Source organism: Bubalus bubalis, chromosome 11, assembly GCF_019923935.1.
Source record: "Bubalus bubalis isolate 160015118507 breed Murrah chromosome 11, NDDB_SH_1, whole genome shotgun sequence".
NCBI lineage: Eukaryota > Metazoa > Chordata > Mammalia > Artiodactyla > Bovidae > Bubalus > Bubalus bubalis.
Window position 1 is genome coordinate 79072303 of NC_059167.1, and position 25854 is coordinate 79098156.

At 39.3% G+C, this 25854-nt stretch overlaps 1 pseudogene and 2 gene segments (V, D, J or C); all 3 read left to right on the forward strand.

Moving 5' to 3' along the window:
• Positions 1–666: 666 nt before the first annotated feature.
• On the forward strand, positions 667–1664 carry LOC112587965. The segment is given in 2 exon segments: positions 667–799; positions 1015–1664. Coding segments are annotated over 2 exon segments (510 nt in total).
• An 11254-nt stretch (positions 1665–12918) lies between these two features.
• Positions 12919–13814, forward strand: LOC102393275 (annotated as a pseudogene).
• Positions 13815–24886: 11072 nt separating this feature from the next.
• On the forward strand, positions 24887–25854 carry LOC102405984. The segment is given in 2 exon segments: positions 24887–25038; positions 25256–25854. Coding segments are annotated over 2 exon segments (525 nt in total).

Sequence of the window (25854 nt, forward strand, 5' to 3'; positions counted from 1 at the left end):
GAGGCAACAAGACTGAATATCCTGATCCTCCTCAAAGTCTAATAAGATTCAACATCGAATTTCAAAAGAACAATATTTTATTCCTGTTTCAGTTTCATAAAAACACATAAAAATGAATAGATTCTGAAAGTCAGAAGAACTGATGTTTCTTCATTTCATGTTAAAGTAATTTTATTTACTAAAAAATCTAAATAGAGCCCTAAAACCCAGTTAAGGGAAAAAAAAGATAAGTTAATTATTTTGGGTAAGATAGCTTTTCACTAAGAGAGCTGAAAATATGTGGATTTTAAAAGAGTCATTGTTTCTGAATGGAGGAAAGGTAAGTATAGGTTAAATGAATGACCAGTAAATTACAAAAAAGAGTTCATAGCCTATACTAAATTCTATCTACAATGAGCTGGTAAAATTATTTTACTGAATGATTATCAATTTTTGTCAACTTGTTTAAAATTCAGTTCCCCTCAGCTCATACCTTTAATACTAATTTTTTTTCCATACTCCTTTTCAGGATCTGCCTAACTCAATTACCAGGAAGAGACAAGTAGACAAAATAAAGTTTGTGGTGAGCCAGACTTTTTCCCCATATGTGCACAGACCACGTGGTCTATGAACATGAAAAACCCCACATCCTGTTGCGGGGAGTCACACAGATACTGGGTAGTATGTATATGTGCTGCCAGGCACTCAAAGACACTGACTCTCAACTTGAGGCAGAAACTAAGCATATTTGTGCAGGGAAATCCATGCCTCATGCCGCTCTGCAGCCTGCTCTGGGTGCTCCTGGCCTTCACCTTCTCTGGTAGGGAGGCTTCCAAACATGGGTGCGCATGTTCAGGGTGAAAGGACTGCACACAGGCGCGTGGTGCCTCACAGGGACTTGGGAAGAAAGGAGGGTTGGGGAAAAGCATACTTATTATGATTTCAATTTGGGTTTTCTTTGGGTCCCAAATTAGTCTAATTCTTACATTATTTTGTTCATTACTTCAGCTCTGTCTGCTGATTTTTTCCCCACAGGATCTGGTGTGGCGCAGAATGTTATTCAAGACCAGCCAAACACATCCGGTCAACTGGGACAGTCAGTCACCCTGAACTGTCGGTATGGAACAACCTGGAGCTATTACTACATGTTTTGGTACAAGCTGCTTCCCAGTGGAGAGATGATTTACCTTATTAGTCAGGCTTCTTCTGGCCAGAATGCAAGGAATGGCCGCTACTCTGTAAATTTTCAGAAAGCTCGTAAATCCATCAGCCTCACCATTTCAGACTTACAGCTGGAAGATTCTGCCGAGTATTTCTGTGCTCTCTGGGAGCTCACAGTGCTTGAAGTAATGGGAAAAGCTAAACAAAAACCCCAGAGTTTAATAAAAGAGAGCTTCCCTGCTGCAGAACTCCAGCTGAAATATGCACCTGCAGATCCCAGACCAGAAATGGTAGTTGTGTGGTTGCTTAATCTGTGGTCTGGAAGTTCCTTTTAAGTCACTTAGGAACAGATGTCCAAACTAACTTTCTAGTAATATGTTCTCAGTCTTAATTTTTTAAAGTTTATATCAATCATACAGAACATGTGCAAAGTTGTCTAAATTTGAAAACTTGCCCTGTAATAATTTAATGTGGCAACTGCACCTAAAAAAATCTCACATCATAAATCTGGGTTTAATTTTCAGAAATTGTCATGAATATAATTTCTTTAATCTTTTTTTTCTTCTTAGCTTTTGTGTCCATTAGGCTACAATCAGAAAAGTAGAACCACAGTGATACAGAATAAGAGACTCATTTTAAGGAACAGAACTTTCAGGCAATTGCTAGAGTTGGCGGAGGAGTTTATACAAAGCTGTTATCTTTGCATCTTGTGCTGAGCCTGAATTTACTTTAAATCAACTAGAGTGTCATTTGGAAAGGAAAATTGGATATGGATAAAAGCATGGAAAAATGCATTTAAGGACATACTAGAACCCATAAGGATGACTGGAACCCACAAAAACACACTAAAAACTTGTCTGTCTCTCACCTCCTTCAATCTCACAGTAGTGGGTGACCTTCAGGAGAAGTGGATATTTATCATCATGCTACATGCACATTTGGCCCAAGACAGAGAGATGATGAGGAAGAGATCTGGTTGGAGGTTAAGGAGCTGTAAGTCAACAATAAGATGAGCTAGCAGATCAGCAGCAACACATATGAGTTGCACGGTGATTGGAGCCCTGCACCAACCAGCAGGGCAAAAAAAAAAAATGTGGCTACTTGATGACAACTACTTTCTAAACCTTGCACAATCCTTTTTATGGCCAACCCTAGCCCAGAACAATACAGAGAAACAAATTCTGAGTCATAGATTTCCAGCTAGTAGAGACACTACAAAGCTATTCCAGTACCTTCTATGTCAACTGGTCATCCATCTATACCTCTTTTAACAACACACTTTCAAATAAAGAAAACAGCAAAACTATGCTGCTTGTTCAGTTCAGTTTAGTTCAGTCACTCAGTCATGTCCGACTCCTTGCAACCCCATGAATAGCAGCATGCCAGGCCTCCCTGTCCATCACCAACTCCCAGAGTTCACTCAAACTCATGTCCATCGAATTGGTGATGCCATCTCATCCTCTGTCGTCCCCTTCTCCTCCTGCCCCCAATCCCTCCCAGCATCAGAGTCTTTTCCAATGAGTTGACTCTTCTCATGAGGTGGCCAAAGTACTGGAGTTTCAGCTTTAGCATCATTCCTTCCAAAGAAATCCCAGGGCTGATCTCCTTTAGAATGGACTGGTTGGATCTCCTTCTTGTTAATATGATGCAATTATTCCCCATTCAACCATAATCAACATAACCTTCTCCTGAAAAGAGTATACCAGGTTTGTGCATGAGTACTAAGTTGCTTCAGCCACATCCGACTCTTCATGACCCTATGTACTGTAGCCCACCAGGCTCCTCTGTCCATGGGATTCTCCAGGCAATAATACTGGACTGCATTGCCACACCCTCTTCAAGGGATATTAAGTTCACTTTTCCATTTTTGAGTGTTGTTTTTTCCTTTTATACCTCACCCACATTGTCCCATAGGATCCTGCGCCTTAACTATTGAGATACAATCAGATACAAGATTAACTTGTATTTTGCACTTCATATGTTTCCATAGGCAGGCAAGTGGGGGAGAGATTTAAAAATGGTTACTCTATGCATAAATATTTTCATATCAAAGTGAAAAAGAGATTGTCATAACTACTGTCAACTTTAAAAGTATTCACAACCAGAAGTTGAGAGTTACATTTTATCTGGTGGGAATTTTTAGGACTTCAAGCCTGGGAGATAGCATTTCAAGTAAACCTGAAAGAACTGCTCCAAGGAGGTGAGCAGAGGAGCCAGGTTGTGTAAAAGTTTGGCAACAAAGTGCAGGTAGTCGGAACATCAAAAGATTATTGTTAATTAAAGAAAAAAGGATATCTCAAGTTAAGGATGGACTTCCCTGGTGGTTCAGACAGTCAAGAATCTGCTTACAATGCAGGAGACCTGGGTTTGATCCCTGGGTTGGGAAGATCCCCTGGAGGAGGGCATGGCAACCCACTCTAGTGTTCTTGCCTGGAGAATCTCCATGGACAGAGGAGCCTGGCAGTCTACAGTCCATGGGGTTGCAAAGAGTCGGACATGACTGAGCGACTAAGCACAAGTTAAAGAGTCTAGCACACTTCTATGCATGGGGAGATGCAAGAGTCCGGGCTCACTGAAGTCATTCTTTTACTATTCACCTCAGCTATCTTGGGGCCAGTATCTGTGTTTCTTACATCCTGAGCTCCTTTAGTCTCATGGTAGGGAGTGACTGCAGTTCTGATGGTTGTTAGATCACAGATATTCTTCTCCTTCCTGAGTGCGCTTAGGCTCAGGAGCTCACACTGGGCTGCAGGTGCTGAAGACTGTGACGTCCTTGTTTACTGATATGGCAGGAAATACTCCATTTCTGACTGTTACAGTTTTTGTTACTGCAAATGACCACATGATTGTTGGTAGTATTTATAACTACCTTTCCATTACCCATTCCATAACATTTTTGCTCATAACAAGCACCTTCACTCACTGCCACCTTGACTTCCTATAAAACAAGCTCCTTACATAGGAGCAATGCTATGTGGAAAGTCATCAAGATGAATAAGACATTCTGCAAGCCCACCACTGTGGTTTTGACAGAAGTTCAAAGGGTATTGAAGGCAAATCCTAGGGTCTATTTAAGTGGAAATAATCTTGCCAATAAATAGGGAAAATTGATATACTGTATTCTGGGAAATATCATTAAGAATGATGCTTGATTTCATATCAGATGCAATAGAAGTCACCAAGGGAAAGCATTTTTAAAGTGTTAAAAGGAAGCAAACAAGTAATATTTTCAAACTAGCTTCTTATGAACATGAAAATGAATCCTTTATCTAAATCTTTCTATTTTTTTCTCTGAGAATCAGGCTGTAACACACTGCATGAATAAAGAATGAAAGCTAAAGCTCTGCCAGCTGGTGTCCTGCTCACATATCTTATGATGCTTACACTGGCCTCTCTGCTCCCCTCCAGTGATCACGGGTTAAACTGCGAGGAAGCCTGTTGCAGTGAAAAGGTAAAAAGAGAAATGAGGTTTTTTTCTTTCCCTTTCCTGGGACCAAAGAAGATAAAAAGAACAGTGAGCAGGCCTGAACATTCCTGAAGTGAAGTGAAAGTTGCTCAGTCATGTCCAACTCTTTGCAACCCCATGGACTATAGTCCATGGAATTCTCCAGGGCAGAATACTGGAGTGGGTAGCCTATCCCTTCTCCAGCAGATCTTCCCAACCCAGGAGGTGAACCGGGGTCTCCTGCATGGCAGGTGGATTCTTTACCAACTGAGCTACCAGGGAAGCCCTGATAGAGATTCCCTGAAGTCTAATAGGGAAAGGTGTGAACATTCCTAGTTGTTTTTGTTTTGTTTTGTTTTGCCTTAACTGCTCCTAACTCTGCGTATCTGTAAGTTTGCTTTGTGAAGTCCCTCGGTAGTATTTGACTCTTTGTGACCCCATGGACTGTAGCCTACCGGGCTCCATCCATGGGATTTTCCAGGCAAGAATACTGGAGTAGGTTGCCATTTCCTTCTCCAAGTTTGCTTTACTGCTCCCTAACTCTGCAGGAGCTGCAATTCACACTGTCTCCTTTGTCTCTATGCTAAATACATCTCCTATCTAGTGTTTTCCCTTACAACACCCTTCTCTTTGTCGTTACATATCAGAAAGAAGGCTGCAGAGCCAACTAACTGCCAGAGTCAATTGCTGAGTTACAGATGCCAGGCTATGACTCTTTGAAACAATGCAAGAGGAAGAAATCAAGATCTTATTATCACCTTGACTCCTGACTGTGAGCCCTTGCCTTGTGGTTCAGATGGTAAAGAATCCACAGGTTTGATCCTTAGGTCAGGAAGATCCCCTGGAGAAGGGAATGGCAACCTACTCCAGTATTCTTAAAGCCACCTTTCTACTTCCTCCAAATTCTGTCTCTGTCCTTTTTATTTGGCTTTGGTGGGCAGAGAAAACCAAAAATTTGGCCAGCAAAAGTGTAATCACAATAGGAGCTCTCACTGCTGAACCATTCAGTAAACTTCCCTATGCAGAAATGGGGAGAAAGAGGATTCAACAAAACTGGCTGTTTTCTTTTTTTTCTTCTTCTTTTCCTGCCAGATGTGAAAGTGATTGACTTCAAATGACACATACAGCACATGGCCTGATTATGGCTGCAGAGTAAGAGGCTACCTTGAAAAGAAAGCTTGGAATTGTTGCACAAGATAGATGTCTTTCTTCTCTGGCAAGTAAAATTGTATGTACTGCTCTGTCTTTTCTTGTAGCATAGAAATAGCTAGCTAAGTGGGAGCAAGAGTCAGTAATGGGAAAAAATAAACAATTGCAGAAAACACTGCTTGGTACACTCATCCCAGTTTATATTATGGCACCCAATCTCTCAAAATAACACCCTAATGAATTAATTTCTCATTAATAGTAATAAGAACATGACAGACATGGACACTTATCATAACACATGAAATCTGCCAGGTCAACTACTACATATACATCAGAAAGTGCTCCCCTGGTGGCTGAGCTGGTAAAGAACCTGCCTGGAAACGCAGGAGCCACAAAAGATGCCGGTTTGATCCTTGGTTATGGAAGATCCCCTGGAGTTCAGTTCAGTTCAGTTCAGTCACTCAATCATGTCCGATTCTTTGTGACCCCATGAACTGCAGCATGCCAGGCCTCCCTGACTATCACCAACTCCCGGACTTCACCCAAACCCACGTCCATCGAGTCGGTGATGCCATCCAACTATCTATCCTCTGTCGGCCCCTTCTCCTCCTGCCCTCAATCTTTCCCAGCATCAGGGTCTTTTCAAATGAGTCAGCTCTTTGCAGGAGGTAGCCAAAGTACTGGAGTTTCAGCTTCAACATCAGTCTTTCCAATGAACACCCAGGACTGACCTCCTTTAGGATGGACTGGTTGGATCTCCTTGCAGTCCAAGGGACTCTCAAGAGTCTTCTCCAACACCACAGTTCAAAAGCATCAATTCTTCAGCACTCAGCTTTCTTCATAGTCCAACTTTCATATCCATACATGACTACTGGAAAAACCATAGCCTTGACTAGACGGACCTTTGTTGGCAAAGTGATGTCTCTGCTTTTTAATATGCTGTCTAGGTTGGTCATAACTTTCCTTCCAAGGAGTAAGCGTCTTTTAATTTCATGGCTGCAATCACCATCTGCAGTGATTTTGGAGCCCTGAAAAATAAAGTCAGCCACTGTTTCCACTGTTTCCCCATCTATTTGCTATGAAGTGAAGGGACCGGATGCCATGATCTTCATTTTCTGAATGTTGAGCTTTAAGCCAACTTTTCCACAATCTTTAGTTTTTCTTCACTTTCTGCGATAAGGGTGATGTCATCTGCATATCTGAGGTTATTGATATTTCTCCCAGCAATCTTGATTCCAGCTTGTGCTTCCTCCAGCCCAGCGTTTCTCATGATGTACTCTGCATACAAGTTAAATAAGCAGGGTGACAATATGCCCTGGAGTAGGAAATAGTAACCTGCTGCAGTATTCTTGCTGGAAAATCCCATGAACAGAAGAGCCTGGCAGACCATAGTCCATAGGTTGCAGTCGGTCATGAATGAGCACATATGCACTCATACATATCCCAGAAAAATATTGACCTTTATCTTGTAGATAGATTATTCTGCAATTTCGGATTCTGTCTCCCAACCCCATCCCCAAGATTTTGCACATTGCTGCAGTTGATTGAATATTTAAGTTAGGGAAGGTATTATGTTGGGTGATTTGAATGTTTGTTCCTACTTAATTCTTATTGGAACACTTCAAGGTTGGATCAATTCACCTTTAGGCAGGCAATGTTACAAAGTGCTTGAGACCGAAGACTTGGTTTGTATTTCTAGATCTACCACTCATTAGTTGAGTATCTTGGCAAAATGACTTAATGATTTTTTGCTTTAGTGTTCGCGTATCTACAATGTTAGATATTGATAGAATATCAATATTGATAGAATCTACCATGCAGAGTTCTCATGAGAAGTGAATGAGTTAATAAGTGCCAGTGCTGAGTCCAGTGCCCAGCAGAAAGATACTGAGTACTTACAGGAAAGGAAATTGAACTTGAAGGGGGTTCAATATTTTTCCTGGTGTTGCATAGTAAGTATCAGAGTGGAGCCTCCTCTCCATTAGAGCAGATGCCCTTTGTCACCCCAAGAGTAACTCTGTCTCAATACAGTATTGTATTGTGTTTATAGTACTTATTACTCTTTAAAATTATTTTTTCTAAGAAAAAACCCATTAATTTAATTTTTCTCTCTTCCTACTGAACTATAGGCATTTAATATCTCTTTACTACAGCATCCTCCAGACCTGAACTCTGCTTGGCACACAAGAGGCCACACACACACACAATATGAAACCCAGAAGGATTCTATAGGGTCTTTCTGAAACAGACTCCCAATACCCACCCTCTGTTGCTTCTTGTGCATAGAAAAGCATTAGCTTCTTGGGCTTTCCCTGAATTCCAAAGAATAAACTTAATCAGAAAAAAATGCAGAAGGAGAGGAAAACAGTCAAGCAAGACAAAATAATAATAGTTCTGCCATTAGGCAATGCTAAGATGGACTTTTTGTTTCTTTCCATTTGAAAGTTTTTTTTTTTTTAAACTTTATTTTATTTTTAAACTTTACATAATTGTATTAGTTTGCCAAATATCAAAATGAATCCGCCACAGGTATACATGTGTTCCCCATCCTGAAAGTTTAAAAAATTTTAATTGAAATTTTATATAAAAAATTTCTAACCAAAGTGCTTTTCCTCCCATGGGTTGCCATCCCAATCTCTCTCAAGTTGAATAGCAGGCAGTCCACAACAAGGAAACTGATTTCTGAAAGTTCTCAGAAACTTTCACTTTCTCTTTGCTGAAAGATGGGGTCAGTTCTTCATGTAACTTAACAGGGGATGTCTGATCAAGCTTCTTCTTTGGCTTAAGTTTTTTCACAGACAAGGGCAGGCTGAGGACATGGGAGGCAAGGACCATAGAGCCCAGCTCCATTTCAGTATATTTAAATGAATCTTCAACTTTCTGCATCTCATAAAACATTCTGTTTTTACACTTGTAATTCACCTTCCCTCCCATAATAATAAAACAGGTATCTCTTTTACTTTGAAATTGTACCTCTTTGCCTAAACACTTCACCGACACCATTCTTTCTGGTTTCTATGGCACCTTAGGCCACTGATCATCCAAATTCTACAGTCTGATTTTTTAGGACTCATTTAAAATATTCAAGCTTTCTCATCTTAGAAAAAATATTTCATATTCCTCCAAACCCCATACATGCCCCTCCTGCAACCAATCTATCTTTTACTCCCTGGCTATTGTTTAAAAGCCCTGATCATATAACTGCTTACACTGTGTCACCTTTTTTCACTCTGTACACTTCTGTTTTTTCTCCCAATATTTTCTAAAATCTGTTTTCTTAAAAATCACCAATGATCTCTTTATTGTTAAATCTAAAAGACGTTTTTAACCTCCTTCATCTAGACAAGTATTTCTCAAATTTTAATGTGCACAAGAATATTATTAAAATGCAGATTCTGACTTAAGAATTTTGGGTTAGGCCTGAGATTCTGAAGTCAGAGTAGCTCCCTGGTGATGCGAATGCTACCTACCTACAGACCACATTCGAGTAGCCACTCTCTGCAGTGCTTGCCACTCTTTCTGGGGACCTTTATGTTCCTGGCACACAGTACCCCAACCTTAAACTTTAACTTCTGGGAGATCCTTTGCAAGATCTCCTATTCTTCTTTACCCATCCCACATCAAGAGCATTCCTGCTGCTTAGGCCCTCTTTTCCTCTCAATCTGTATACTATTCTTTGAAAATTTCATCTGCTCATATTGCTTCAATTATCATGCAAACAGTCTTAGTGGAGTGCACATAAGACTGGTCTCTGGAGTTAGATCTAGATTCTAATCGCCACCCTGTCACTTAAAAATACTGCAATCCTGTATAATTTAAATTCTTTGAAGCTAGGTTCACCATCTGTAAAGGGGAGGGTAAAAATGAGTAACCCAAGACATTGTTGTATTAAATGAGATATTTCTTATAAAGCTCAGACAGTAAAGAATCTGCCTACAATGCGGGAGACCTGGGTTCAATCCCTGGGTCAGGAACATACCTTGGAGAAGGGAATGGTAACCCACTCCAGTATTCTTGCTTGGAGAATTCCATGGACAGAGAAGCCTGGTAGACTACAGGTCATGGGGTCACAAAGAGTCAAACACCACTGAGCAACTAACACTTTTAGTATTTCATTTTAAAATAAAGCTTAAACTTCAGTGCCCCTTACTCAAATATGTCATTTCCAAGATGCATAGGGCCCTAGCCATATTTTATAATTGTTTCAAAAAATAAATATCTTAATGAGCTAAGATCCTTGCCAGTTAAACCCCAGCTTCCCCTCTACTATAATTCTAGTCTGTCAGGAGGTGATGGAGTGAGCCACAGGCTTATTTAGCATCTGCAAGAGTGAATTTGAATTAAGAATGCATATAATTTTGACCTAGTGGAATTTATTTATGCAGCTCACAGTCACTTCAGTATACAAGTGCTTGTCATCAAATCTCACAGGCTAAGCATCAGAGACAGATTTCAAACAAAAATCTGTTTGACGCTAATGCTAATTACCTTACATTACACTGTATTGCTGTTCCTTTGGTAATGATTCATTAACAAGTCTTTGTTTCCAAAAGGCATGAGAGTCTATTGCCAGAACTTTTAGTGTTTTAAAAGCATGTAACACCTCCCTAACTGGTTCCAGTATGTTTTTATAGTTTCCTTGCACGCTGTTGCATTCCACTCTGTGGAATATCTGTGCATTCCACCCTATACATTGGAAGACGAGTTTGCTTATGTTCTTCCTTTGGTATGAAAATGACCTCGTCTGATCATATTTATTATTGTTCACATTAACTTCTTATTGACTGGTCACAATGCTTTACATTTATGAGAATAAAGTGAAACTCATAGCATGCCAGTCCAATGAGGGCATTAACAACCATGGTAGGTAGATGATACCAAGGTTCCCCAGGTAGTGCGGTGGTGAAGAATCTGTCTGCTGATGCAAAAGATGTGGGTTTGATCCCAGGATTGGGAAGATCCTTTGGAGGAGGAAATGGCAACCCACTCCAGTATTCTTGCCTGGAAAATTCCATGGACAGAGAAGCTTGGTGGGCTATAGTCCATGAGGTTGCAAAGAGTCTGAGGGGCTAAGCACACACACACACACACACACACACACACACAATAAATTTGCAGGTGTAATTAAAGTCTCTAATCAGTATGACCTTGAATGAATCAAAAGGAGATTGTCCTAGGTGGGCCTAATCTAATCAAATGAGCTCTTTAAAAAAGAGCTTAAACTTTTCCTGGGATCAGAGACATCCTCCTTGTCTTGAGGAAACAAGTTGCCATGACTGCTACAGCCACAAGGAAATGAATTCTACCAGCAACCACTGAGTCTGGAAGAGGACCCCATGCCCCAGACAGTCTTAGTTGCCTCCTTGACTGCAACCTTGTGAGTTCAGCTTAACTGTGTGCTGATTTCTGACTTACAGAACCTGTGATATAAACAGATGTTGTTCCATCACAAAAGTTCTTGATAATTTGTCACTCATCAATAGGAAACTAACATAGAAAATAGACTCGTTAATTGGTGTGATCAGTTGATAGTATTTAGGATTTCTTATGACATAAGAAAACTTGGAATGTAATGAAATCTTGTTGCACATAGTATTGTGATAGACAGTTTCCAAATTTTGACCATAATCCTATAAATTTTCATCCATTTTCAAAATGCACTTTGAATTTTTTAAGAAAGTGAATTTCAACTAATGATCATCTTTCTTGTCTCTGTATTAAAGTTTTTACAAATGTATTGTCATATGAAGAAAAGTGTAAAAAGTATGAAGACAAAAAGCATAGAAACAAAAAGTATTATAGCAGTGTGTCATGGAAATAAGTACTAAAATATGACTCAATTTTCTAGATTTATGCTGTCTGTGGAATTTGCTTTCTAAAATTTATAATTTGCTATGATTTTATTTTTCATGCTAAACATTATTTTCTATTTAATTTTTATCCATAATTTTGTGCTGCTATAGAAAGTGCAATTTTGTAAGTTTCAGTGCCTACAAAACATAAAGTCTGCTCTGTACATAATTATAATGCTTTAGAATTCAATCATACAAAGCCAGCAAGGGGGTGAACAAAAATTGTGAATTTCTCTTTATTTCTCTATCTGACCCCTGGAGGGCACTGTTGTGAAAATTGGGAAAGATCAGAATCAGCTCAAAAAAACCTTCCTTCCTTACAATTTAAAGAGATATCCTGACACCATTTTTTACACAATGACATATAAAGCATCTCAGACACTAGAGACAGAAGTTTTAAGACAGCCTCTCTTCCTAGCTCCCTCTACAGTCTCCATCAGAAGAAGAAATCGATATCACCTGTCATTCCTCAACCTCAGAGCAACTTGGATTCAGGTCCCCCAGTCATGAGACTTCTGTCTGTGGGGAATCACCCGAAAAGCAACTCACTGCCTCTTCACTGCTCCACCATGACCTTAGTGTTCACCTTGATGCTTGCGGCACTCCTGCTGCTGAGTGAGTACTGTTCCATTTTACTCTCTTGTCCACACACAGAACATTGTTCTGGTTTGACTTTGAATAGAGACTTTTGTTTAGCTGAGTTCACTGATTCAGTATTAATGGTTCAGGAGCCCAGTCAGTGACCCAGCCCAATGGCCACATCACAGTCCCTGAAGGAGCCCCTCTGGGGCTGAGGTGCAGCTACTCATTTTCTCTTCAACCTAATCTCTACTGGTATGTGCAGTACCCCAACCAAGGACTCCAGCTTCTCCTGAAGTACATGTCTGGAAACAATCTTGTTTCAGGCATCAAAGGTTTTGCATCTGAATTTAGGAAGAGTGAAACTTCCTTTCACCTGAGGAAAAAGCCCACTGAAGTAATTTGACCAAGTACTCCTATGCTCTGAGTGACATGGTGCCTAGGACTGTAGGGGGAGCTATCTGCAAACACCTGAGATCTGGTAGCTTAAAGGACTTACAGTTTTAGCCTGTGTTATTTTCAGGAAGTTGGCATGTTCTGGGAAGGCAAATAGTACAGAGAATATAGAGTATTGCAAATGTTTCATTCCTATGGGCATATTAGAGTTTTTATTTTCTTTTTAAATTTGCAAAGACAGGATTTGTTTTCTCAAGTTCAGTGTTCTCAGTGGAGTTGACTGTTAGGTGGGGCTTCCTGTCACAGAGTGTCACCTGGGCAGGGTTTGTTGGGGGAGCTGATTGGTTGCAGGAGCAAGAACATTTCTAGACAAGAAGTGACACACCACTTATAGGTTTAGCTGTGTATTTTAAGGTGAAAATTTCTCAGCAGCAAGTCAAGGCATCATGAAGAGGCTAGTGGGCACTGTGCTGGGGCTTTTGTTTGCCCGGGTTTGCTGTGAGTTGGGGCTGCCCTGCAGGGGAATCTGAAGAAATGAGCAGCTGCTGTACTGTTGAGGGAGGGAGTAGAAAGAGTTGACAAGTCCTGCACACTTCCCATCCATCTCAACATCTATGAGAGCTGGAGGGACACCTTCAGGGTTTTCTCAGAGTTACAGTGAGCCTCACCTGTGACTGTCTGTCTCTTTCTCATCAGGTGTGAGAGGGGTGGATGTGGAGCAGAGTCCCCCAGCCCTGACTCCACAGGAAGGAGCCAGCTCTACCCTGTGGTGTAATTTCTCCACCTCGGCAGACAGTGTGCTGTGGTATCTTCAGAAGCCTGGGGGCCGCCACCTCATTTACGTTCCTTCAGGAACAAGGCAAGGAGGAAGATTAAATGCCACGACAGTCCTTAAAGAACGCCGCAGCTCACTGCACCGTTTCCTTTTTGCGGACCACAGACTCAGGCACTTACTTCTGTGCTGTGCAGCACTGTGCTCCCCGGGCACCTGCAGCCTGTACTCAAACCCTCCGCGGGGCTCAGCCCCTCCTCCAGCCACAGTCACACCGTGAGGCCACCACAGGGCATTTGCAGTGCTTCTTATTGGCCTTACAGATTTGAGACTTTGGTCTTTATCTTCCTCTCAATCTGTATCTTCTTCTGCGCTAGAGTCTCAAACTTGTAGCTAGGAGAGGTCTATTAATGGATAAGAAAGTGAAAGGCGCTCAGTCGGTCCGACTCTTTGTGACCCCATAGATTATACAGCCCATGGAGTTCTCCAGGCCAGAATACTGAAGTGGGTAGCCTTTCCCTTCTCCAGGGGATCTTTTTAACCAGCTGAACCACAAGGGAAGCCCAAGAATACTGGAGTGGGTAGCCTATCCCTTCTCCCGACCCACGAATGGAACCGGGGTCTCCTGCATTACAAGCGGATTCTTTACCAACTGACCTATGAGGGAAGCCCTATCAAAATAAATATTTAGCTACAATATGCTCTACTTCAAAATGGGAAGAAGTGAAAGGAACTAAAAGAAGAGAAAAGTGACTCCAAGAAGATATTATTCAGCTAAGTTGGCTGTCCCAAGAATGTCCATCCAAACCTGCCTCACCATGATGCGTCCCAACAGACAACTGCAGATACATCTCATCCTACTCCTGCAGCAGCGCAAACAAAAAACACACATATGCTCAATGGTTAATATGAACTTGGTCGTTTAATTAAAACAAACTTATCCTCTTTCAATTCTGGATGCAAGAAGTCTGAAATCAGTTTCACTGGCTACAGTTAAGGTATTGGCAGGGTCTATTCCTTTCCTTACTGTGCATTACATAATTTTATTTATTTTATAAGTATGGAAAAATACACATAATTTTTGTACCTTTTCAAATTTTGTACCTGCTTCACCTATTTCACTCCTACACCCAACCCTTTCCCCTCTAGTAACCAGTAGTTTATTCCCTATATCTATGAGTCTGTTTCTGTTCTGTTAGTTTTGCATTTTAGAATCCATATATAAGTGAAAACATACAGTATTTGTCTTTCTCTGTCTGACTTATTTTGCTAAGTATAATACCCTCCAGGTTTTCCATGTTGTCTCATATGATGAGATTTTATCCTTTTTATGATTAAGTAGTATTTCATTGTGTGTATATATATATATATATATATATGTATGTGTGTGTGTGTGTGTGTGTACACATATTCTCTATCTATTCATATGGATGAATACTGATTGCTTCCATATCTTGGTGATTAGAAATAATGCTTCTGTGAATATTAGGGTGCATATATATTTTCAAATTAGTGTTTTTGTTTTCTTCTGATAGATATCCAGGAATGGAATTGCTGAATGATATAGTATTTATATTTTTAATTTTTGAAGAACTTTTATGCTGTTTTAAATAGTGGCTGCACCAGTTTACTTTCCCAGCAAGGGTGCCCAAAGGGTCCCTTTTCTTCATATCCTCAGCAACACTCATTACTTCTTGGCTTTTTGATGATAGTTTTCTGATTGGGGTGAGGTAAGATCTCATTGGGTTTTGATTTGCATTTACCTGATGATTAGAGATGTTGAATGTCTTTTCATGTGTCTGTTGCCCATCTGTATGTTTCTTTGGAAAAATGTTTATTTAGGCCCTCTGCCTTTTAAAAAATCAGATTATTTATAGTTCACATATTGCATATAAATTTCTTTATATATTTTGGACATTAATCCCTTATTGACTAATTATTTGCAAGTATCTTCTTCTGTTTGATAGGCTGTCTTTTTGCATTTTAATAGTTTTATTCCAATTTGGATGCCTTCTATTTCTTTTTCCTATGTGACTGCTGTGACAAGGACTTCAAGTACTATGTTAAATGGAAGTGGTGAGAGTAGGCATCCTTGTCTTGTTCCTCACCTTGGAGAAAAGCTTTCAGTTTAGGCTGCAGTCCATGGGGTCGCTAAGAGTCAGACACGACTGAGTGACTTCACTTTCACTTTCCACTTTCATGCATTGGAGAAGGAAATGGCAACCCACTCCAGTGTTCTTGCCTGGAGAATCCCATGGACGGAGAAGCCTGGTAGGCTGCAGTCCATGGGGTCGCACAGAGTCAGACACGACTGAAGCGACTTAGCATAGCATAGCATGATATTAATTGCGTGTTTGTTGTAAATGGCCTGTATTATTTTGAGATGTGTTCCCATTATACCAAGTTTATTAAGAGTTTTAAACATGAATGGATGCTGAATTTTGTCAAATACTTTTTCTTTGTCTGTTGAGATAATTACATAAGTTTTTATCCTTCATGCTATTAATGTATATCATGTTGACTGATTTGCAAATACTGAACCATCCTTGTACACCTAGACTATATCCCACTTGGCCATGATATATCATTCTTTAATAAATTGTTGAATTAAGTTTCCTAACTTAATTCAGTTCTAAAGGAAGTTAGTCTTGAATATTCATTGGAAGGACTAATGCTGAAGCTGAAACTCCAATACTTGGGCCACCTGATGCAAAGAACTGATTCACTGATAAAGACCCTGATGCTGGGAAAGATTGAGGGCAGGAAAAGAAGGGGACAACAGAGGATGAGATCATTGGATGGCATCACTGACTTTATGGACATGAATTTGAGCAAGCTCCAGAAGCTGGTGATGGACAGGGAAGCCTGGCGTGCTTCAGTCCATGGGGTCACAAAGAGCTGGGCATGACTGAGCAGCTGAACTGACTGAATTGAAGTTTGCTAATATTTTGTTGAGGATTTTTTTATCGATGTTCATTCAAGAAATTGACTTTTTTTGGTAGTTTTATTGTCTGGTTTTGGCATCAGGGTAATGAAGGCTTCATTGAATGAGTTTGGCAATATTTCCTCACCTTCAATTTTACAGAAAATTTGAGAAGGATGGGACCTAACTATTCTTTAAATGTTTGGAGAATTACCCTGTGAAGGTATGGAGTCCTCTACATCAGGAATCAACAAAATATGGCCCATGAACCAGTCCATTCAGCCATTTACTTTGTAAATAAATTTTGTTGAAACATAAGAAAGCTTATTTATTTATGTATTATCAATAACTAATTTCATGAAACAATGGCAGAGTTCAGTAGTTGCAACAGAATGAATGGCCTACAAAGACAAAAAATATTTACTATTCTACCCTTTATTGAAGAAGTTTGCAATCCCCTCTTCTACATCGTTAGTCATCATGGAAATGCAAGTTAATGCCACTATGAGATCTTTATATACCCATTAATGGCAACCCACTCTAGTATTCTTGCTTAGAGAATCCCGTGGACAGGGAAGCCTAGTAGGCTGCTGTCCATGGGGTTGCACAGAGTCGAACACAATTGAAGCGACTAGCGTGCATGGCATTGGAGAAGGAAATGGCAACCCACTCAAGTATTCTTGCCTGGAGAATCCCAGGGACAGGGGAGCCTGGTGGGCTGCCGTCTATGGGGTCGCACAGAGTTGGACATGACTGAAGCAACTTAGCAGCAGCAGCATACACCCATTATTTTCGCTAAAAATAAAAAGACAACTATATCAAGTATTGTTAATGATACAGAATAATTGTCAGGTTTAGAATCTATTTAGAGACATAGTCTCTTCAGTGTGCAGCAATCTTCTTGATCTAATGTTGATCTTATGGGAGGAGAGACAGCCCCATGCAGTGACTTGGCCTGAGGGCTAGTTTCTGCCTTTGAAGGGATCCCAGGACAGGTGAGGCCCTATCATGAGTATTTCGAGAGCCCTGCTTCCTCCTGTTGTGTCCAGCACCTAGACCAAAGCTTCCAGACCCTCATGAGACATGCCTCCATATGGAATAGAGAAGGTTTCACAGGGGACCTCAACAAGGGCAGAGATTTACTATCTGAAGAAATCCTTGACACAAGAAAAAAGACTTGGCCACATATTTCAGTGTTCTGATAGATGCTCTAAAATATATATATTATCAAAAATAGTTAAAGAAGAAATAGAAAAGCTAAGTAAGTATATAATCATTAAAGTAATTTGACAATTAGAAATATAAATTTATAGAGAATTCCTAATAGATGGGAAGTGTTTAACCTGCAAGTGTGCCCCACTACATAATTAAAAATCAAATGCATAGTAGGATGTATAGTAAACCATGTAACCAGAAAACATTAGAAATTAAGTTCATCTAGAGGGCTTCTACAAATAAATAAGAAAAACATTCAAAATGAAAAGAGATAATAAAGATAATTTACATAAAGGCAATTTAAAGAAGAGGAAATAGACATGTGAACATATAAAACATCAACTTCTGCAGTAACAGAGACAATTAAATTAAAGCAAATTACTATCTCATTTCTGTCAGATAACCAGAAATGTGAAAATCTGATAGCATTAAGTTTTGACCCAAATACAGGGAGAAGACTATTAAATTTCTCCAGATGGAGAAAAGCAACCACATAAAGAACATTTATTTAACAACTTCAAAGAAAAATTTCCTGAACTATTTAATAAAGAAGAAGATGTATATATTTAAAAGTCAAGCAATTCCAATTCCTGTTATCTACATTCAAGTAATTCCAACATTTGAACAAGGAGGCATTTACAAGGATAGTCACACCAACCCTGTAAGCAGAAGTATAACCATTCAAGTACAGAATGAACGAATAATGAATTACATATGAAGTCGAAATACATGAACTATTACAAGCAAAGAAACAGTTCTCTATATTATTTTCTTAGATAAATCTTACAAAAATAAAATGCTGAGTATAAAAAGCATCAGAATGATATATGCTGCATGACACTACTTATGAGAAATTTCAGAATATAATCACAATATAATATATTGTTTTGTGATACATAGCTATAACAGTAAAATTGAAAAGACATACATGGAATCTTCCCAATAGTAGTTATTACTTTAAAAATAGGAATAGTACTAGGAGTTACTCTTTAGTTTTGTCTGTAACATTTGGAGAGAGCTATTGAAAATATAGCAAAATTAAATATCTGTTTACCATCATTGCCAGGGAAAAATGTGTCTGCACATAATTTTGTATACTGTTCCATGTAAGAATTATTTAGTATTTTTTTTTAAAAAGTTTAAAAGTTGGATGGTGGCAACCACAGCTTTTACTAGTCCAATCAATTCATAGAAGGAATAAGATAACTCCTGTTACCTATAACTTTGACAGATGTACTTTTAATAGGCCATAAAATGCCAATAAAATGCCAGAGAAAAAACTTTTAACTTGTTTAAGCACTAGAAATTATTTATCCAAAAATAAACAGCACAGAGACATCCTACCACAGTTAAAATATACACTTTTTGAGTACACAAAAAGAAAAAGTGAAAAGAAAATCAGATCATCTGGCTTAGCAGTGGAAGACATGCCCCCAGGATGTTAGTCTTCAGCAAAGTTGCAGGATACAAAATTAATCTACATTCCAATAATGATCTATCTGGAAGAGATATTAAGAAAACAATTCTTATTCCATCACATCAGAAAGAAAATACCTAAGAATAACTTTAAGCAAAGAAGTATAGATTTGTATATTGAAATCTGTAAGACATTGATTATAGAAATTGAAGACAAAAATTAATGGGAAGATATTTTGTTCTTACAGACCGAAAAAATTCAATTGTTAAAATATCCATACTACCCAAAGCATTTTACAGATTTAATGAAACCTCTATCAAAATTCAATGACATTTTTCACAGAGATAGAATAAACAAACCCTAAGATTTGTATGAGAGACAATAGACTACTAATAGCCAAAGTGAAGTAGAGAAAGATCAAAAAAGAAGGCATCACATGACCTTATTTCAAACTATATTACAAAATTATAGTAATAAAAACAGTGTGTGGTTTTTTTTTTTTTTTTTTTTGGGCATTAAACAAAGACACATAGATCAATGGAGCAAAATAGAGAACCCAGAAATATACCCTTGTATACATGGTCAATTCACAGCAAAGAAGCCAAGAATATACCCTCAAGAAAGGAACATCTCTTCAATAAATGGAATTATGAGAAATGGAAAACTACATGCAAAAGAATGAAATTGAACTCATCAAAATGGATTATAGAATTGAATATAAGAACCACAACAGTAAAGCTCAGAAGAAACATAGGGGCTAATTTCCTTGACCTCAGTATTGGCCACAGATTTTTTTTTTTTTTTTTTTTTTTTGTATTTGACACTAAAAGCGAGGACAACAAGAGAGAGAGAAAAAAAAAAAAAAAGCAAAAAGCAAGTGTGACTACATCAAACTAATAAGTTTATGTATGGCAAAAGAAGCCATCAACAAAATGAAAAGGCAACCTACAGAATGAGAGCAAATATTGCCCAAACATATACCTGATAAGGGGCTAATACCCAAAATGTATAAATACCTTGTATAATCATTAGAACAAAAGTCTGTCTTAAAAATAAGCTGATGATCTGAATAAACATTCTCCCAAAGAAGACATACTAATGACAAGAAGGTAAATCAGAAGATGTTCAACATCTCTAATCATCAGGGAAATGAAAATCAAAACCAAAAAGAGCTATCCCTTTACATCTGCCAGAATGGTTACTATCAAAAAGACAGGGAATAAAAAATTTTGACAAGAACGTAGAAGAAAGGGAACCCTGCCCACTGTTATTGGAAATATAAATTGGTGCAGCCTCTATGGCAAACAGTGTGGAGGTTCCTCAAAAAATTAAAACTAGCTCTACTATGATATTCAGCATTTCCAACTCTGAGTATTCATCTGAAGAAAATGAAGTCAGTATCTCAAAAAGATATATGTACCCCTCATTTATTGCAGTTTATCTACAACAGCTGAGACATGGAAACAACCCAAGTGTCCTTTGACAGATGAATGGATAAAGAAAACATGATAAAAAAAGAAAAATTTTCATAGATTTACAACAACATGAATGAATCTTGAGGGCATAATACTAAGTGAAATAAATCAGGCAGACAAAGTCAAATACTGTATGAAATCATTTATATGTGGACTCTTTAAGACACAGGTGCAGGAACACACACAGAGAGACATATAGACACACAGACACACACACACTCAGACCTCATAGATACAGAGAATAGATTGGGGGTGTAGGGCGTGGACTAGGTGACTATGATCAAAAGACAGAAACATCTAGTTATAAGAGAAATAAGTCCTGGGGATGCAATATATAGCATGATGACTATAAAAAAAATTTAATGGTGTCAGTGTGTAAACTCTCTTGGCTCTCAAATATTTTTTTTTAATTAAAAAAAATTGCAAAAGAGACACTGATGTATAGAACAGTCTTATGGACTCTGTGGGAGAGGGAGAGGGTGGGAAGATTTGGGAGAATGGCATTGAAACATGTAAAATATCATGTATGAAACGAGTTGCCAGTCCAGGTTCGATGCACGATACTGGATGCTTGGGGCTGGTGCACTGGGATGACCCAGAGGGATGGTATGGGGAGGGAGGAGGGAGGAGGGTTCAGGATGGGGAACACATGTATACCTGTGGCGGATTCATTTTGATATTTGGCAAAACTAATACAATTATGTAAAGTTTAAAAATAAAATAAAATTAAAAAAAAAATTGGCTGCTCTGGGTCTTTGCTGCTGTACACGGTCTTTCTCTAGGTGCACTAAGCGTGGCTGCTTTTGGTTGCAGTGCACAGGCTTACTGTCCTGCCTTCTCTTGTTGTGAAGCACAGGCTCTAGGAGCACAGGCTTCAGTAGTTGCAGCATGCAGGCTCCAGGGCATGTGGGCTTCAGTAGTTGTGTCACACGGGCTCAGTAGTTGCGTCTCTTGGGCTCTAGAGCAAACCTCCATAGTTGTGGTGCCTGGGCTCAGTGGCTCCAGGGCATGTGGAACCTTCCCAGACCAGGGATTGAACCCATATCCCCTGCATTGGCAGGTGAACTCCCATCCACTGTACCACCAGGGAAATCCTCTCGAAGTTTGTTTTGCTTTTTTTTCAGGTAGTTCGAACTGTTGAATAACAAGTTTGGAATAGAATGTATAACTACTGGACTGGAGTATCTTTCACTGGACTGAAACATGCAAAACTCAAAATAGGATGCAGTACCCAGATTGGAATGCAAGGTGAGCTGCAGAAGACAGTCACCAGAGATGCAAGAGGGAGAACTAGGGAAGATCTGGGAACCTTAGTAGTAATTCTGTGCCCTCATATGCTATGTGAGTTTGGGGATTCCTATGAAGGAACCACGGAGAATCCAAGGACAATCTATTATAAAATAATTCAGTTAGGTCTTCCCTGGAGACTCAGTGGTAAAGAATCTGCCCGCCAAATCAGGAGACATTGGTTCAACCCCTGATACAGGAAGATCCCACATGTCATGGAGCAGCTGATCCTGTGCACCACAACTATTGAGTCTGTGCTCTAGAGCCTGTGCTCCACAGTAAGAGAAGCCACCGCAATGAGAAGTGCAATGACAGAGGAAGCCCCTCTCTCTGCAGCTAGAGAACAGCCTGTGTAGCAATGAAGACCCAAACACTCTAAATTAATAAATAAATAAAATTATAAAAAGAATAAGTTATTCTTATTTGGGTTTCTTTATGAGGTGTTGAAACAAAAATAAAATGTTTGAAATTTGATTAATTTGATGTAAATGACTTCATTAGATGAAATTACATAATAAAATGAAATAGAATTTTCATTCCTTCATTATCAAGAAAGGGAAATATTTTTATTTTAGAAAACATATATATTATTAATAGCTTTTAATATTTTTACTGATTAAGCAACATTTTAGGAGAAGTTTTGTCCTCATGACAACTATAATGAGAATTATAAGATTGTACTAAAGAGTATAACTGCATTCATGACAGCAACATGGTCAAATATTTGAATTTAGAAGACCGATTGGTTCTTGCTTCCTAAACCTTTAACGAGCTAATCACAGAGTTACATCACAAATGAATATGACTTTACAGCCATTACCATTTGGCATTCCAATACACAACTGGAGAGATTACAGAAGTCAGAAGCCTCTTCTGTGTTCATTTGTCTGTGTGATATCTGCTATTCTGAAGTTATGTATGTGCTAAAGTTACCAGTTAATATGATTTGGTGGGTAAGTGGGAAGAAAAGGGAGTTCATGGCTTATTGTTGGTCTTTTCTAGGGAAAATAGGGAGCAGTTAGTATAATTCATCTTAGAATCAAAATCAGAAAGGCAAGAGAACAATCAGAACCTGAATGAATATTTGCAGTCCCAGAATGATTCATAATGAATTTGTTTCAGATAACATCCCAGATTTTAGAAGAGATTAATTTACTACTAAATTTGGAAGTTTTAAGTGAAAAATCTCTTTCAATTTCATCCTTCAATATTAAACTCTGGCTTTTCCTTTACCAGGTTTTATCATTTTTTTTAGTAAATCACAAGGGAAGGCAGAACAATGTTTAGGACAGTCTAAATCTTCCAACCTGAGTGTCAGCACATTCAGACTTGATCCAGCCAGAAGCTGCATTTTTCAGAGTCAGAGTCCATAATGCAGCTGAGGGAACATGCACCGTTACTGTCAGGAACTCAGAGCAAGGCCATATCAACAAAGGGGAAAAACCGCCTTCATGCTCTCCCTGCATTGTTGTGGGCATTTGTGGTGTCCTCTACTTAGTTACAAATAATTGGAAACCAGGACATCTGCTGCCTGCCAGCACCCAGAGGTGAAATGGAACAGAGGAGTAGATGTCTCAACTAAATATAAACTCTCCTCCCTGCATCACTCATTAATGTGTTACTTCGACTTTAAAATCTAAGAACTGGCACTGTTTTAGATCTTTCTGTAATTTCTTTTCTACTTGTCTATTTGCCTTTGGTTCTTTTATATTAATTCATCTATCAAAACAATGAAATCAAATGGAAGATTGACAATGACATTCTACATGATCATGTACAGTATACAAAACTTCAGTCACCAAAGAGCGTGGTGTCAACATTTGCTAGCGTTACAGATGCCATATTTTATAAGAGCGCACTGTAGCATTGTGGCACAGAAAAAGTCAGCATGCTTAACTTGATTTTACAGAGAAAAATAACAAACCACTAAGAAGAGAAACTAAACACTTTGGGGTAAAAAATATGACATGAGGACAATCTAAGAACACCTGATCTAATAAATACAATTCTACTTGTAAAGGCAGCAGGATTGAATATACTGATGCTTTTCAAAGTCTACTAAGTAAAAGTTAATGTCAGATTTCAAAGATTAATATTTTTTCCTGTTAAGCATTTCATTAAAAAAACACATACAACTGAATAGATTCTGAAAGTCAGGAGTGATTTTTTATCATTTGATATTGAAGTCACTTTATTTATTGAAAAATATAAACAAAGACCTAGAACCAGGTGAGAAAAGAAAAAGACACATTAACTATTTTGGAAAAGACTGCCTTTTGTCAAGAAAGCTAAAGGGCTTCCCAGGTTGAGCTAGTGGTAAAGAACCCAGCTGGCAATTCAGGAGACATGAGATGCTGGTTCAATCCCTGGGTGAGGAAGATTCCCTGGAGGAGAGCATGGAAACCCACTCCAGTATTCTTGGCCCTTCCCAGGTGGTGCTAGTGTTAAAGAACCCATCTGCCAGTGCAAGAGATGAGGGTTTGATCCCTGTGTTGGGAACCCACTCCAGTATTCTTGCCTGCAGAATCCGCAAGGACAGAGGAGCCTGGCAGGTTACAGTCCATGGGGTTGGAAAGAGTTGCACATGACTGAAGCAACAGCACAGCACACACATAAGAAAGCTAAAGATCTGTGAGTTTGTTTTAATGTGCTTACTTTTTAAGAGTCATTAAATTCTGGATAAAGAAATATAAGCATAGGCTAAATGAATGACCAGAATGACCAGCAAGTAGATTACAGGAAGGATTCATAGTGTATACTAATATATTTTGAATGGGCTGGCAAAATTATTATCAGTGTATGTCAACTTATTTAGTCTTCTGTTTCTCTCAGCTCAAACCCTTAACATGTATGTGTGTTAGTCACCCAGTCGTGTCCAACTCTTTGGGACCCCATAGACTGTAGCCACCAGACTCCTCTATCCATGGAATTCTCCAAGCAAGAACGCTGGAGTGGGTTGCCATTCCCTTCTCCAGGGGATCTTCTTAACTCAGGGATCAAACCAGGGTCTCTTGAATTGCAGGTATATTCTTTACCAGCTGAGCCATCAGGGAAGCCCTCACACACATAATACTAACTGCTTTCTCCATGATGCTTTCAGGATCTACTTAACATAATAATCAGGGAAAGAAAAGTAGAAAATTAAACATCTGTGAGCCAAAAGTTTTTCCCATCTGTGAAAAAGACCATGTGATCTATGAACATGACAAACCCCACTTCCTGTTTGAAGGAGTCACACAGGAACAGGTACTATGTATATGCGCTGCCAGGCACACAGAGACACTGAACTCGCAGCTTGAGACAGAACTGAGCACACTTGTGCAGGGAAATCCAGGCCTCATGCCGCTCTCCAGCCTGCTCTGGGTGTTCCTGGCCTTCACCTTCTCTGGTAGGGATGCTTCCAAGCCTGGGTGTGAGAGTTCAGGGTGAAAGGCCTGAACACAGACACGTGGAGCTTCACAGGGACTTGGGGAGGAAAGGAGGGTTGGAGAAAAAGAAGCATTTTATAATTTCAATTTGGATTGTCTCTGGGTCCTAAATTAATCTAAATCCTGCACTATTTTATTTACTACTTCATCTCTGTTTTCTGTTTTTTTTCCCCATAGGATCCAGTGTGGCCCAGCAAGTAACTCAAGTCCAGACAGCTGTACCCAGTCAAGTGGGGCAGACAGTCACCCTGAATTGTCGATATGAAGTAAGTTGGACCACGCAATACTACAACATTTATTGGTATAAACAGCTGCCCAGGGGAGAGATGACTTACCTTATTCATCAGTATTCAGAACATGGTAATGCAAGGAACGGCCGCTACTCTGTAAACTTCCAGAAAGCAGATAAATCCATCAGCCTCATCATTTCAGCCTTACAGCTGGAAGACTCTGCAAAGTACTTCTGTGCTCTCCAGGAGCTCACAGTGCTTGAAGTAATGGGAGAAGCTGAACAAAAACCCCAGAGCTTAATAAGAGAGAGCCCCACTGCTTCAGGACCTCAGTTGAAGTGCACACCTGCATATCCCGGAAGAGATGGCAGTCCTGTGGTTGCTTCATCTGTGGTCTGGATCAGAAGATTTAATTCTAAATAAAAGCTCCTTCTAGGTGGATCACCAGGCTACAGCTGGAACCAGGTGGGCCTGCCCCACAGGAACTGGAGCTGGAAGAAGACAGGGAATCACTGTGGTTTCTCCCTCTCTTTGGTCCCCCAGTTT